Source organism: Microcaecilia unicolor, chromosome 11 (genome assembly GCF_901765095.1).
Source record: "Microcaecilia unicolor chromosome 11, aMicUni1.1, whole genome shotgun sequence".
Lineage (NCBI taxonomy): Eukaryota > Metazoa > Chordata > Amphibia > Gymnophiona > Siphonopidae > Microcaecilia > Microcaecilia unicolor.
Genome location: NC_044041.1, coordinates 128006600 through 128020333, shown reverse-complemented (window position 1 = coordinate 128020333; position 13734 = coordinate 128006600). Strand labels below are relative to the sequence as shown.

Here is a 13734-nt window from a genome sequence, read left to right as displayed (position 1 = left end):
CAGTTCATGAGCACTGGGATTCCAGATCTCCTAGTACAATCCTGAAATGGAACCCGGATCCCCTAACCTTTCTGCAACACTCACAGCAACAGCAGCAGGAGGCTTAGCCAGGAATGGGATCCAGGTCTTCTAACTTTGCTGCACATCTCACAAGCAAAGGAGCAGGAGTCTTATCTGGGATTCAAACCCAAGTCCACTAACTTCTCTGCATCTCTCACAGCGAAGGGAACAGGATGCTTACTTATGAATGGAACTTGAGTTCCCTAACCTCTCCACACATCTCACAACCACCGGAGCAGGAGGTTTAACTGGGAATGGAACCCAGATCTCCAGCTTGGATCTCCTGAGAGTAGATGACATAGCAGTACCATGATGGACCCATAGAAGATGAGGGTACCGGCTTGCCCAGCCCACCTCTGAATTTAGCAGGAAAAGCCTCCTTCTAAGTGAATGTTGAAATTTGACATTCTCTTTTTTTTTTATAAGCTATATAAGAATATGTTTAAAGTGCCTGTCAGTCCCGCCCCCCTTATCCCATCTCACTGGTGCTACTTTATCGCCACCCCCACCCTTCTTCAGGACCTCTATGTTATGAGCTCTTGCTGCATTGGGTCTGTGTATCTGTGTGTGTCTGTGTCTCTCACTGTAGGGCCCATACAGAAAACCTTGTGGTAGAGCCCACACTCCACTGCAAAATTAGGGCTACAAAAATACCATAGTATGCTATAATTAATGAGTATGCAAATACTGCCACCATAAAACTGCGAAAATAATCAGCAGCTCATTGCTAAATGTTACCTTTCCTGTCAGTGCCTGAGCAGTGATTGGTTCAGGCAATAAGCATTTTACATTGGCCCTTCCCCTCACATCCCTGACCTGACACCCTGACAAAACCACCCCTCAACCTGACACCTCATCCTGCCTCGAAAAAATATCCCTGGTGTCTAGTGGCACCCACTTTCTGACATGACTAACCCCCTCTCTGACCCCAACCCCTGAAATGATTCCCTAGTAGTCGGTATATTAAAAGCAGGAAGCCGGCAAAAGAATCGGTTGGGCCGCTGGATGACCGAGGGGTAAAAGGGGCGATCAAGGAAGACAAAGACGTAGCGGAGAGACTGAATGAATTCTTTGCTTCGGTCTTCACTGAGGAAGATTTGGGTGGGATACCGGTGTCGGAAATGGTATTTCAAGCGGACGAGTCGGAGAAACTTACTGACTTCACGGTAAACCTGGAGGACGTAATGGGGCAGTTCGGCAAACTGAAGAGTAGCAAATCTCCTGGACCGGATGGTATTCATCCTAGAGTACTGATAGAACTGAAAAATGAGCTTGCGGAGCTACTGCTAGTGATATGCAACTTATCCTTAAAATCGAGCATGGTACCGGAAGATTGGAGGGTGGCCAATGTAACGCCCATTTTTAAAAAAGGCTCCAGGGGAGATCCGGGAAATTATAGACCGGTGAGTCTGACGTCGGTGCCGGGGAAAATGGTAGAGGCTATTATTAAAAACAAAATTACAGAGCACATCCGAGGACATGGATTACTGAGACCGAGTCAGCACGGCTTTTGTGTGGGGAAATCTTGCCTGACCAATTTATTTCAATTCTTTGAAGGAGTAAACAAACATGTGGACAAAGGGGAGCCGGTTGATATTGTGTATCTGGATTTTCAAAAGGCGTTTGACAAGGTACCTCATGAAAGGCTACAGAGGAAATTGGAGGGTCATGAGATAGGAGGAAATGTCCTATTGTGGATTAAAAACTGGTTGAAGGATAGGAAACAGAGAGTGGGGTTAAATGGGCAGTATTCACAATGGAGAAGAGTAGTTAGTGGGGTTCCTCAGGGGTCTGTGCTAGGACTGCTGCTTTTTAATATATTTATAAATGATTTAGAGATGGGAGTAACTAGCGAGGTAATTAAATTTGATGATGACACAAAGTTATTCAAAGTCGTTAACTCGCAACAGGATTGTGAAAAATTACAAGAGGACCTTACGAGACTGGGCGGCTAAATGGCAGATGACGTTTAATGTGAGCAAGTGCAAGGTGATGCATGTGGGAAAAAAGAACCCGAATTATAGCTACGTCATGCAAGGTTCCACATTAGGAGTTACGGACCAAGAAAGGGATCTGGGTGTCGTCGTCGATAACACACTGAAACCTTCTGCTCAGTGTGCTGCTGCGGCTAGGAAAGCGAATAGAATGTTGGGTATTATTAGGAAAGGTATGGAAAACAGGTGTGAGGATGTTATAATGCCGTTGTATCGCTCCATAGTGCGACCACACCTTGAGTATTGTGTTCAAATCTGGTCGCTGCATCTCAAGAAAGATATAGTAGAATTGGAAAAGGTGCAGCGAAGGGCGACTAAAATGATAGCGGGGATGGGACAACTTCCCTATGAAGAAAGACTAAGGAGGCTAGGGCTATTCAGCTTGGAGAAGAGACGGCTGAGGGGAGACATGATAGAGGTATATAAAATAATGAGTGGAGTGGAACAGGTGGATGTGAAGCGTCTGTTCACGCTTTCCAAAAATACTAGGACTAGGGGGCATGCGATTAAACTACAGTGTAGTAAATTTAAAACAAATCGGAGAAAATGTTTCTTCACCCAACGTGTAATTAAACTCTGGAATTCATTGCCGGAAAATGTGGTGAAGGCGGTTAGCTTAGCAGAGTTTAAAAAGGGGTTGGACGGTTTCCTAAAGGACAAGTCCATAAACCGCTACTAAACGGACTTGGAAAAATCCAAAATCCCAGGAATAACATGTATAGAATGTTTGTACGTTTGGGAAGCTTGCCAGGTGCCCTTGGCCTGGATTGGCCGCTGTCGTGGACAAGATGCTGGGCTCGATGGACCCTTGGTCTTTTCCCAGTATGGCATGACTTATGTACTTATGTACTAGTAGCTCCCTCCCTCTCCCCACTTCCAGAAATTCCCTGGTAGTTTAGTGGCTCCATCCCTACTCCTACTGGGTAGTCTAGTGGGAACGCCCACCCGACACCTTGTCTATGCCTCCCCAAGACCCCATACTTTAAATGAAGGAGGAACTATGCCCACTCAATACTGCCTCTGGTGCCAACATCTTCAAAATGGCAGTGCCCTGCCCCATTGCAGAGCAGAGTCAATTCCCTTATATGACAGACTGACTCCGCTCAGTGCATCTGTGTGACTGGGTGTCTCTGTACAGTTGTGTACTGTACTTCTGTCTATATTATGTGTTTTTCATGTTTCTGGGCATTTCTGTGTGTGTATGTATGTGTGTCATTTGTGTTGCTGAGTAGATCTCTCTGTATGGTGGTGTATTTCTGTTTGAGTGTATGTTTGTCTCTGTATATTTGTGCATCTCCATGTATGCATGTGTAATTAAAGTTGTACTGTATTTTATTATTTGGCCGAATATGAATAGTGAAAAATATTATTTGACCCCGAATATGAATAATGGGCACTGAGCTTTAACATAACAAATAATAAAAGAAGCAACGTGAAATCACAGATCAAGTGTTTATTTCAGTAGGATTTAGCACAGTAGAGCCCCAGATTATTCATGTTTGAATTTAAATCACTATTCGGCTGGATACGAATAATATATTTGGGGCTTTATTCGGGGCTGAATTGAATCGAAAACGAATATTTGCTACATCCCTAGTTTCTATATTTGTGTTTCTATATGTTTATTTATTTACTGGGATTTATGAACTGTCTTTATGAAGAGATTCACCCAAGGTGGTGTACAGCAGATACAGTTTAACATAAACTTACAATTTTGTTAACAGCATAACAATAGTAAAAATGACCACATATAAACAAATACAACAAATGAAGTAAACTTGAGAACAGCAAATTAAAACCTAATAGGACTACAATGAAACAGTATAAAAAATATGCACACATTTAACAGCACTGAAATTCAAATAACAGAGATTTAATGCAATGTCAGCATAATACTAAAAAAAGATCTAACAAGCAAACATCAGAACATCCAAATGGCATCGATATGATGCAAATGATTTTCTACAATACAGTTTACCATATAGCTTATTCCTGTCGGAATTCTGTGTGATAGCGGAGTGAAGAATTTGTGCAGAATTCTACATTTTTGCACAGAATCTGCACTCTGACCGGCCTCCCTAGCACACGTTAAAACCTTGCTTGGCTCCCTCCTGCTCTCCCGAGCCTTAGTCTTGCCACTGCCACTGCCTGCCTGCCTGCCCCGAGCCTTGGTGCCGCCTGCCTCTGAGCCTACTTGAGTAGTCCTGGTGGTCTAGAGGCCATGTCGGAGGCAGGAAAGAACCCCACTCTTTCCTGCCCGCTGCCGCTGCTCTGGGCCAGCGCCGCTGCTTTTTTAAATTGGCCGCTGATTTGTCAAGCGGTAATCATGTGAGACAGCCCATTTGGAAAAAACAGTGGCACTGGCCCAGAGCAGTGGCAAGCGGGCAAGAAAGAGTGGGGTTCTTTCCTGCCCCAAAGAGGTACTCCCATGCATCTCCTCCTATTCCTGCCTCACTGGTGAGTACAGGGGCGACTGAATTAAAAAATGTGGGTGCAGGGAGGGAGAGAGCTGTAAAAAAAAGGTGGATGTTATATGAGTGTGGGGTGGGGCTGTAAGAAAACAGTTGGCTGCTGTGGGGTGGAGGGAGCTGTAAAAATAAAGGTGGCTGCTATGGGGGGAAGGGTGCTGTAAAAAAAGTGGATGATGTGGACATTGGGGGCTGTAAAAAAAGTGGGCCGCATGTGTGGGTGGGTAGAGGGAAGGGCTGTAAAAAGGTGGATGCTATGGGTGGAGGGTGGCCTGTAAAAAAAGGTGGATGCTATGTGTATGTGTGTGTGGATGAAGGGAGGCAGGCTGTAAAAAAGGTGGATGCTATATGTGGGTGGAGGAAGGGAGGGAAGGGGGCAGTAAAGGTGGATGCTATGTGTGGGTGCAGGGAGGGGGCTGGAAAAAATATGGATGCTGGGGGAAAATATGGATGGTATCTTTGTTCAGGGAGCGGGCTATTTTGTGTGCAGAATTTAGATTTTGTTTGGTGCAGAATTCTGGCAGGAATAATAGCTGAGGGGGCCAAGTGCAGATATACAGATGGGGACAAGATGGGTGGTACAGAGTCAGTTGGGATAAATAGATGAGAGGCTAAACTCAAGGCAAGTTCTTTGTACTGTTTGTGCAATTCTGTGTGTGTAGTTGTGTAATTCTGTGTGTGTATTTGATGCATTTTTCTATTTCTGTGTGCATGTGTCTCTGTACAGTTGTGCATTTCTGTCTGTATTAAGTGTCTTTGATATTTCCGGATATTTATCTGTCTGTGTGTATGTATGTGTGTCATTTGTATTGGTATGTGGGTATCTTTATATTTGGGTATTTCTCTGTGTGTCTTTGTATGGTTCTGTAGTTGTGTCTGTCTCTATATATTTGTACATTTCCATGTGTGTATATTTGTATTTTTTTGCATGTGTGTGTATGCTATATGCAGTGGTGTGCTGGTAAATGTTTAACAACAGGCTCTCTCCCCGGTCCCCCTCTGCGCCCCCCCCGTCCCCCTCTGCACCCCTCATCCCCCTCTGCGCCCCCCCCCCCCAGATTGCAGAGCTGGCTATAGCCGGGGAGAGAGCCTGGGGGGGGGGGGGGACAATGCATTACTCCAGGAAAAAAAAAAAATGATCCCAGGTTCCAATCTAATTCATGTTTAATGTGCGATAAAATGCCATAAATAAGTAAATAAATATAAACTTTTAATGTTGAGCACCTGATTCTCAAAGTGAACATATTCCAAACACTATAATGAAAATAAAATGCTTTTTTTTCTACCTTTGTTGTCTGGTGACTGTTTTTCTGATCATGCTGGCCCAGTATCCGATTCTGCTGCTATCTGTCCTCTTAACTCCATTTCCAGGGCTTCCTTTCCATTTATTTCTTTCCTTTCCTCCTTTCTTCTTCATTTCTGGTCCTCAGCTTCTGCCTATTTTCTTCACCCATGTGCAGTTTTTCTCCTCTCTTTCTTTTCCCTCATCTCATCTCCTTCCTCACTCTTCCCTCCCCTCCATTCACGTTCAGCATTTCTTCTCTCTCCCCCCCTCTCCATCCACCCATATCCAGTGACCCTTCTCTCCCCCTGCCCTGCATGCACCCATACCCAGTCACCCTCCTCTCCCCTGCCCTCCATCCACCCATGTCCAGCAATGACCCTCCTGCCTCCTCTCCCCTGCCCTGCATGCACCCAGCCATACTCAGTGACCCTCCTTTCCCCCCCATCCACAAATGCCCAGCGACTCCCTTCTCTCCCCTGCCACCCCCTCCTGAGTTATTGGCGAATTCTCCGATCCGCTCCCTCCCTCCCGATCCCTCACGTCACCGACCCGACCTGTCTCTTCGCATTCTTCGGGGCAGGCAGTCTTGCCTGCCCGCTGCCAGAACTGACTCTCCCCCACTGGCGCTGCCGCTGCCGCTGCCGGCCGGTTCGCGCTTCAAAATGGCCGCCGAGACTTCAGCAGAAGTCTCGCGAGGCCGCCTCTGGAAGTCTCGGCGGCCATTTTTAAAGTGCGAACCGGCAGCGCCAGTGGGGGAGAGTCAGTTCTGGCAGCGGGTGCCCCGAAGAATGCGGAGAGTCAGGTCGGGTCGGTGACGTGAGGGATCGGGAGGGAGAGACAGGACCGGATCGGGAGGGAGGAGAAGAGCCGGCTCGCGCGTTTCAACAACCGGCTCGCAAGAGCCGAGCAAAGTTAACAACCGGCTCTTGCGAGCCGGTGCGAGCCGGCTCCAGCACACCACTGGCTATATGTTTGTGTATATATCTGTGCGTATATATCTCTTGTGTGTCATATGTGTCTTTGTATAGTTGTGTAATTCTGTGTCTCTTTGATACCTCTGTCTCTTTGTGAGTGGGTGTATCTCCATACAATTATGTATTTCTGTCTGTATTGTGTCTCTTCGATATTTCTTGGTGTATGTGTGTGTGATTTGTGTTCATGTGAGTCTTTGTGTATTTGTGTGGGGTGTGTTTTTGTATGGTTGTATATTTCTGCATGGATGTGTGTGTTTCTGTTTGTGCATTTCCATGTGTGTGCTTGTATAAGTTTCTATATTTCTGTGTGTGTATATATCTCTGTGTTTCATACATGTCTTTGTATAATTGTGTACTTTTGTGTGTGGCTTTGATGTCTCCCAGTATATGTATGTGTGTGTGTGTGTGTGTGCACGCGTGCATCTCTGTACAGTTGTGTATTTCTCTTTGTGCTGTGTGCCTTTTATATTTCTGGATATTTCTCTCTGTATGTATGTGTGTCATTTGTATTTCTCTCAGTGTGTATGTGTGTGTGTCTGTTTGTGTATATCTGAGTATATGTGTCTTTGTATAGTTATGTATTTCTGCATGTGTGTATTTCTGTCTCTTTCTCTTTCTTCATGTATTTTCATTTCTTTGTGTGTATATGTCTTATATTTCTTCATGTGTCTCTATATGTTTGTGTATTTCTGTGTGTGTATTCATCTCTGTATAGTTGTGTAATCCTTTATGTGTCTTTGATGAATCTATGCATTTCTATGTGTGTGTGTGTGTGTGTCTCTCTCTGTATGGTTGTATATTTCTGTGCGTGTATGTTGCTATAGGGGCATAGCCAGACTTCGGCGGGAGGGGGGTCCAGAGCACGAGGTGAGGGGGCACATTTTAGCCCCCCCCCCAGTGCTGCCAACACCCCCCTGCACGCCATTACCGACACCCCCTGCCGCTGCCAGCACCACCACGAACAACTTTGACCCCCCCTGCCGACAACCCTCTCGACCCCCACCCGCCATCCCCACCATCCCCGCTGTCCCCTACCTTTGCTGGTGGGGGACCCCAACCCCCGCCAGCTGAAGTCTTCTTCCTTCGTTTGGTTTCCGAGTCTGATGTCCTGCACGTACAACGTGCAGGACGTCAGACTCGGAAACCAAACGAAGGAAGAAGACTTCGGCTGGCAGGGGTTGGGGTCCCCCGCCAGCAAAGGTAGCAGACGGCGATGGTGGGTTGATGGCGGGTTGGCGGCGGGAGGGGGGGGGTTGAGAGGGTCGTCAGCAGGGGGTCCAGGGCCCAATCTATGGGGGCTCCATAGTAGTTATCCCACTGGTTGCTAGATGTGTCTGTGTTTGTGTCTGTATGTTTGTATGTATTTGTGTGTGGGTGTTGCTATATATCATTGCATACTTCTGTGTGATGTGTAGTTTTGTGTTTATGTATGCGTCTTTGTAGGTTTGTGCATTTCCATCTGTGTGTACATGTGTGTATATGTTTTTATTTTTCTCTCTGTGTGTCCATATGTTAGTATATTTCTATGTGTGCATGTGTCTCTGTATGTCTGTGCATTTGTGCATATGTGTGTGCCTGTATATGGCAGTGTATTTCTGCATGGGTGTGTGTTTCTGTGTGTGTATATGTGTGCATCTCTATGTGTTTGTGCATTTCTATGTGTGTGTGTGTGTGTTTCTAGATTTCTACATGTACGTATTTCTATATGTTTGTATGTCATATGTGTCTCTGGTTGTGTACTTCTCTGTGTGTATTTCTCTGTGTTTCTCAGTAAGGTGTGTATTTCTGTGTCTGTGTGTCTCTATATGTTTGTGCACTTCTATATGTGTGTGTGTATATATATATATATATGCATTTCTTTATATTTTTGTATTTCTGTGTGTGTATATGTCTGTGTGTCATATGTGCCTTTATCTGGTTGTGTACTTCTGTATGTGTACATATTTCTGTGTCTGTGTGTCTTGTGCATTTCTATGTGTGTGTGTCTGCTTGCCTCTATATTTGTGTATGTGTATGTGTACTTTATCTGTGTGTGTCTCCTCCTAATCCCTCACTCCAGTATCTGTCTCTCATTTCCTCACTCGGGTGAAGCAGATAGGAGCTGAGTTTTGGGGTTTCTTAATTATTTCATCTTTTCACTCTCTGTTCCTTTGTCCTTTTTTCTTATTTCCTTCTTTCTCTCTGTTCCTTTGTTCTTTTTCCCCTTTCTCCTATTTTTCTTTTCTCCGTTCTTCCTCATCCTCACCCTCCCTGTCCTCTTGTTCTCTCTTTGTTTCTTGAAATGTTTCCTGAATTAAAAGAAGTGTAGTCTCTCCCTCCCCAGGGTGGCAGACAGCAGGGAGGTGTCTGGGCAAAAAAGCAAAATCTTTCCTTACAAGGCAAGGGGTGGGAGGACTTGAAGTAATAGCACATAAGTTTAGGGACTGGATGCCGCCTCTCCTGCACCTCCCACCCATCCATCTACCCTCTGTCTACAATATCAGAGATTTTTCTGCAAAAGAGACTTTCTTTCTCCAGCCACCAGCAAGGGAGGAAGGATGCTGGTGCTCAGTCTGATTTTTGCCTCTGGGCTGCTCCTGGCCACGCAGCCACAGGAACTGAGAGAGACAGATGCCCTCTGTGGCGTTGAGGGCTGCTACGCTGTTTACTTCCAGCGCCGGAGCTTCCTAGATTCCTGGCGCAGCTGCCGGGACCGAGGTGGCAACCTGGCCACTGTAAAGCGACCAGAAGAGGCAATGCTGATAGAGGAACTCCTGCTTGGGCTGGGGCTAATGCCAGAACAAGGCCGACTAAGGTTCTGGATTGGATTACAGAGGCAGCCCCGACAGTGTCCCCCCAACCGGCCACTGCGCGGCTTCACCTGGACCACAGGTGACCAGGACACTCTGTACACCAACTGGTTGAGACCAGAGGCACCAACTGGTGGCACCTGCCCAGCCTCCCGCTGTGTGGTGATAGGGTATGGGACAGCCCTTGATACCTACCAGGAGAACTTCAAATGGCAAGATGGCTCATGTTCCATCCCCGTAGATGGATTTATCTGCAAATTCCAGTACAAGGGCATGTGCCCAGGAATTGAGGTGGGACCCCATGGCCCTGTCACCTACACCACACCCTTCAACCTAGTCAGCACCCTTCTGAACTATGTGCCCTTTGGCTCAGTTGCTGCTGTGCCCTGCCCGGGCACTATGGTGGATGTGTCTGTGCTCTGCATGCAACAGGAAGATGGCACTATCGGCTGGTCCAAAGAGGGTCCCTGGTGCTTACAAGAGCAACAGGACCAGAGCATGGGTAGCTGGTGCGATTCATCCAGTGATCACTGTGACCACCTATGTGTGGATGGGGAGTTTGGCTACTATTGTGAGTGTGAGGAGGACTACTTGTTGATGGAGGATGGCCACTCCTGCTTCAATCCCTGTGAGAGCAACCCCTGTGAGTACAGCTGCCTAGTTGCCAACCAAGGCTATGTCTGCAGTTGCCCTGAGGGCTATAGTTTGGCAGAGGATGGTCGTTCCTGCCAAGATGTGGATGAATGCACCCAGAGCACATGTGAACAGCTCTGCCTGAACTTTGCCGGTGGCTACGAGTGTCAGTGCCACCTGGGCTACCAGCTGGAGGACGGGCAGTGCCAGGACATTGACGAGTGTGCTGATATCCCCTGTGAGCAAGACTGTGAGAACACGCCAGGCTCATATACCTGCCACTGCTCCCTAGGCTTCAGTCCAGCTGAGGATGATCCTCATCGCTGCACCGATACAGATGAGTGCCAGATTCGTGATGTCTGCCAGCAGATGTGTGTCAACTATATTGGTGGCTTTGAGTGCTACTGTAATGAGGGCTTTGAGGTGGCCGCTGATGGCATCCACTGCCGGCCGGTGCAAGAGGAGTCACCACACCTCCCTGATAATGCTGACTTCCTCACTCCCACAGACTCTGCTGAATGGGCCTCTGAGGAAGAAACCATGACAGTGGAAGATGAGGACGAAACAGGAAAACTGCCAGCACAACTTGGGCTGACAACTGTGATCACAATGCCAGTTGAAGATGAGTCCCTGGCACAATTTGAGCTGACAGCCACACAAAAAGAGGAAGAGGAAGGCACACAGCCAGTGCGACTCAGGCCAATGATAGTAGTTGCCATGACAACAACAGAACTGGCACAGGTCACTACTGCTGCGGAGTTCACAGTGACAGCGGGATTACCGGACTCTGCTATCTGGCTCCCGAAGGCATCAGCTAGTGGCATTCTTCCAAAGTCCTTTCTGGTGCCAACCATGAGCCACACCACTGCTTCTGTGACCCCTACAGATGGCCGAGATCCTCCAGTGAGATCAACTAGTCTGGATATACAGTCACCCCACAGCACATCTCCATCCCGTGGTAATTTGGTCTCAGGGAATGAGGTTTCCCATTGGTTTCAAGGTATGGCTGCTGGGGTCAGGCCTACTTTGTCCCTGGAAGTGTCCACTCCTGGGGACTTTAACTCCAGCCAGCAGGTCCTGCAGAGGCGAGATGACCGTTGGCTCCTGGTGGCTCTTTTAGTGCCACTTTGCGTGTTCCTGGTAATCATGTTAGCCTTGGGTATTGTGTACTGTACTCGATGCGGAGCCCCCAGCAAGCGAAAGAGCATCACAGACTGTTACCGCTGGGTCACCAGCGCCACTGGCAAGACGCCTGCCCCGAAAGGCAGTGCCAATCCCACCACCTGCAGAACCAGCGTCTGAGCTTCCCACCACCACCTCTGTTCTGGGGTGATGGCAAAGCAAGGAGTGAAAGAGAGACACTGTGTTGCTGTTTTTAAAGGTAACCCTTTTAAGGACATTAGTGTGTGCATTCAGCTGCTCTGCAGTTCAGAGCCAAGGCCTGCTCTGATTTAAAAAAAAAATGAAAAATTCATGCAGAGTGCTGCAGAGGGGAGCAGGAAGCCAAAGCATAAGATGTGTTCTTTGTGATATTGTCACAAGACATTAATGGTTATTTTCTGCTTGGAGATGTTGGTACCTAGAAAGAGGACACATACCAAATTTTAGATTCTGGTTCTATTTTGCAGTAACTAAGTGAATGCAACCACTGGGATTTATTGCTTGCATGTTTTTTTTTGTTTTTTTAACAAATAACCTGAATAGATCTCAGACAGGAATTACTGGACAGAGACACATGAATGTATGGGAATTGCCCCATAAGAAGCAGCTTTTATCGTCAGACTGGATTATATGCACCCCAGAGAGAGCCTGCTGCCTGCATCCAGTCCTGTAGAAAACTGAGAGTGGTGCAAGTTCCCAGCTGGAACTTGGGGATATGGACCCCCCCCCCCCCCCCAGTGCCTGGAGCTTTGGGGGATGAGGGTGTTGTAGGGGAGGGAAAGACTCCTCAGACTAGGAGAGAGTAAATTTACAGCTAACATTAGATTTTGTATCATTTCTGTCTTTCCTTGGGTTTCTGATGATCAGTTCCTTTGACAAGGGGGAGCAGCATGTCCTCATCCCCTTCTCTGAACCAAACCAGGAAGCTGCCTTCTTTATAAAAGGAGTGACTGGAAAGAGCAGATTACCCTGCACATTTATGCATATTCTTGTGCTTTCTATGAAGATGAGGTTCTCCCCCATTGTGGTTGTGTGTGTATGTGTGGGCCTGCTCTGTGACTGCATAATTTACTGGTTAAAAACCAACTCTCCCTTCTTCTCTTATATTGCAGAGAGAATTTAATGCTAAAGCTCAGGCTGTCTTTTTTTCTTTTTCTTAGCAGCAGAGGAGCTACCCATCCTGGTATCTGGGGATTAGTGCAATGGTCAGAACACATTCCGAGTGTAGGCCTTCCACTGTCTCCATTCAGCATCTCTGTCTGTAAAAAGAAAAGAAATGTGAGCAACCAGAGATCCGAGCCAGGAGTCAGCAAGCACACACACAGATGTGCATACATTTAGAGAAATATACAGAGAGACACACCCAGAGGCAAAGAGGCATACATATGGACACATACACACATAGACAGGCAGTCTCCAAAAGTCCTATCCCAGATCAAACGTTGAGAAAAAAACTATTTATTTATTTGTGGTACTGGCAAACCTATGAGCAAGACAGTGGTTGTGGGAGGTGGGGAAGGGGTGGGTAGTCAAAAGGGAGGTAGTCTCAAAAGATCCCTTCTGACAAGTTGCTCCCCCCCCCCCCCCCCCCGAGTCCCTCTTCTTATGATCTGAGCCCATTGTAAGTCCCTTTTCTTCCAACCCAAGAAACTGCAGAGCTAACTTGACTGAGAAAGCCTCAGCTGTGTCTTTGTGTGTCTCTGCACTACACTGTACCACAAAGTGAGGGACATTATACGGATTTTAATATATCAATTAGGGATGGGCAGCCCACAGATTTTCATTTTGTTTCCTGTGTTGTTTGCAGCACTGTTTGTTTTGTTTTGGTTAGTCTTCATTTTCATTTTGGAGGTCATATTGTTAAGCGTGTGCCCTCTTTGCAAACAGCACAATTATTGGCAAACAAAACACCACTAAATGTGTTTTTCATTTTAATTTTCATTTCTTAATGACATACAATGACATGAGATATATCAGTGACATTTCCTATGTTGTTGCAAATGACAGCCTATCCCCAATATCAATATCTGCAGATGCCCCCCAAAGGTTAGGGAGTAATACTTAACTGGCAGCGGTCAGCGCATCTTTAAATGCTGGCCATCACTGGTTGAAATTAGGCCTGGATATTCAGTGCCAGCCCTTATCTGGGTACTGGTTCTGAATATCCGGGTCTGAATCAGCTGCCGGCAATTACCTGGGGGCAATATTCAGTGCTTTTTAAGTGGGTAGGAGAGGTTCCCATCGGGTTCTGACAGGATATTCAGCAGTACATAACCAGAGAGTGCCACTAAATATCCTGTCTGACTTCTGCGACACTATCTGATACTCAGTGGCAGTACCCGGATAGCTGTCCAAAGTTAACCAGATATT

At 46.8% G+C, this 13734-nt stretch overlaps 1 protein-coding gene across 2 annotated transcripts; it reads left to right on the top strand.

The window, feature by feature from the left end:
• The first annotated feature begins 9304 nt into the window (after positions 1-9304).
• Positions 9305-13409, top strand: CD248 (CD248 molecule). Of its 2 annotated transcripts, XM_030219176.1 has the most exons (2): positions 9305-10756; positions 10826-13409. In XM_030219176.1, the coding sequence occupies exons 1-2, from the start codon at positions 9319-9321 to the stop codon at positions 11503-11505; spliced, it is 2118 nt and encodes a 705-aa protein (XP_030075036.1). In that variant the 5' UTR covers positions 9305-9318; the 3' UTR covers positions 11506-13409. The 2 variants fall into 2 exon arrangements, with proteins under 2 accessions (XP_030075036.1, XP_030075035.1); XM_030219175.1 differs by having other exon boundaries at positions 9305-13409.
• The last annotated feature ends 325 nt before the right edge of the window (positions 13410-13734 follow it).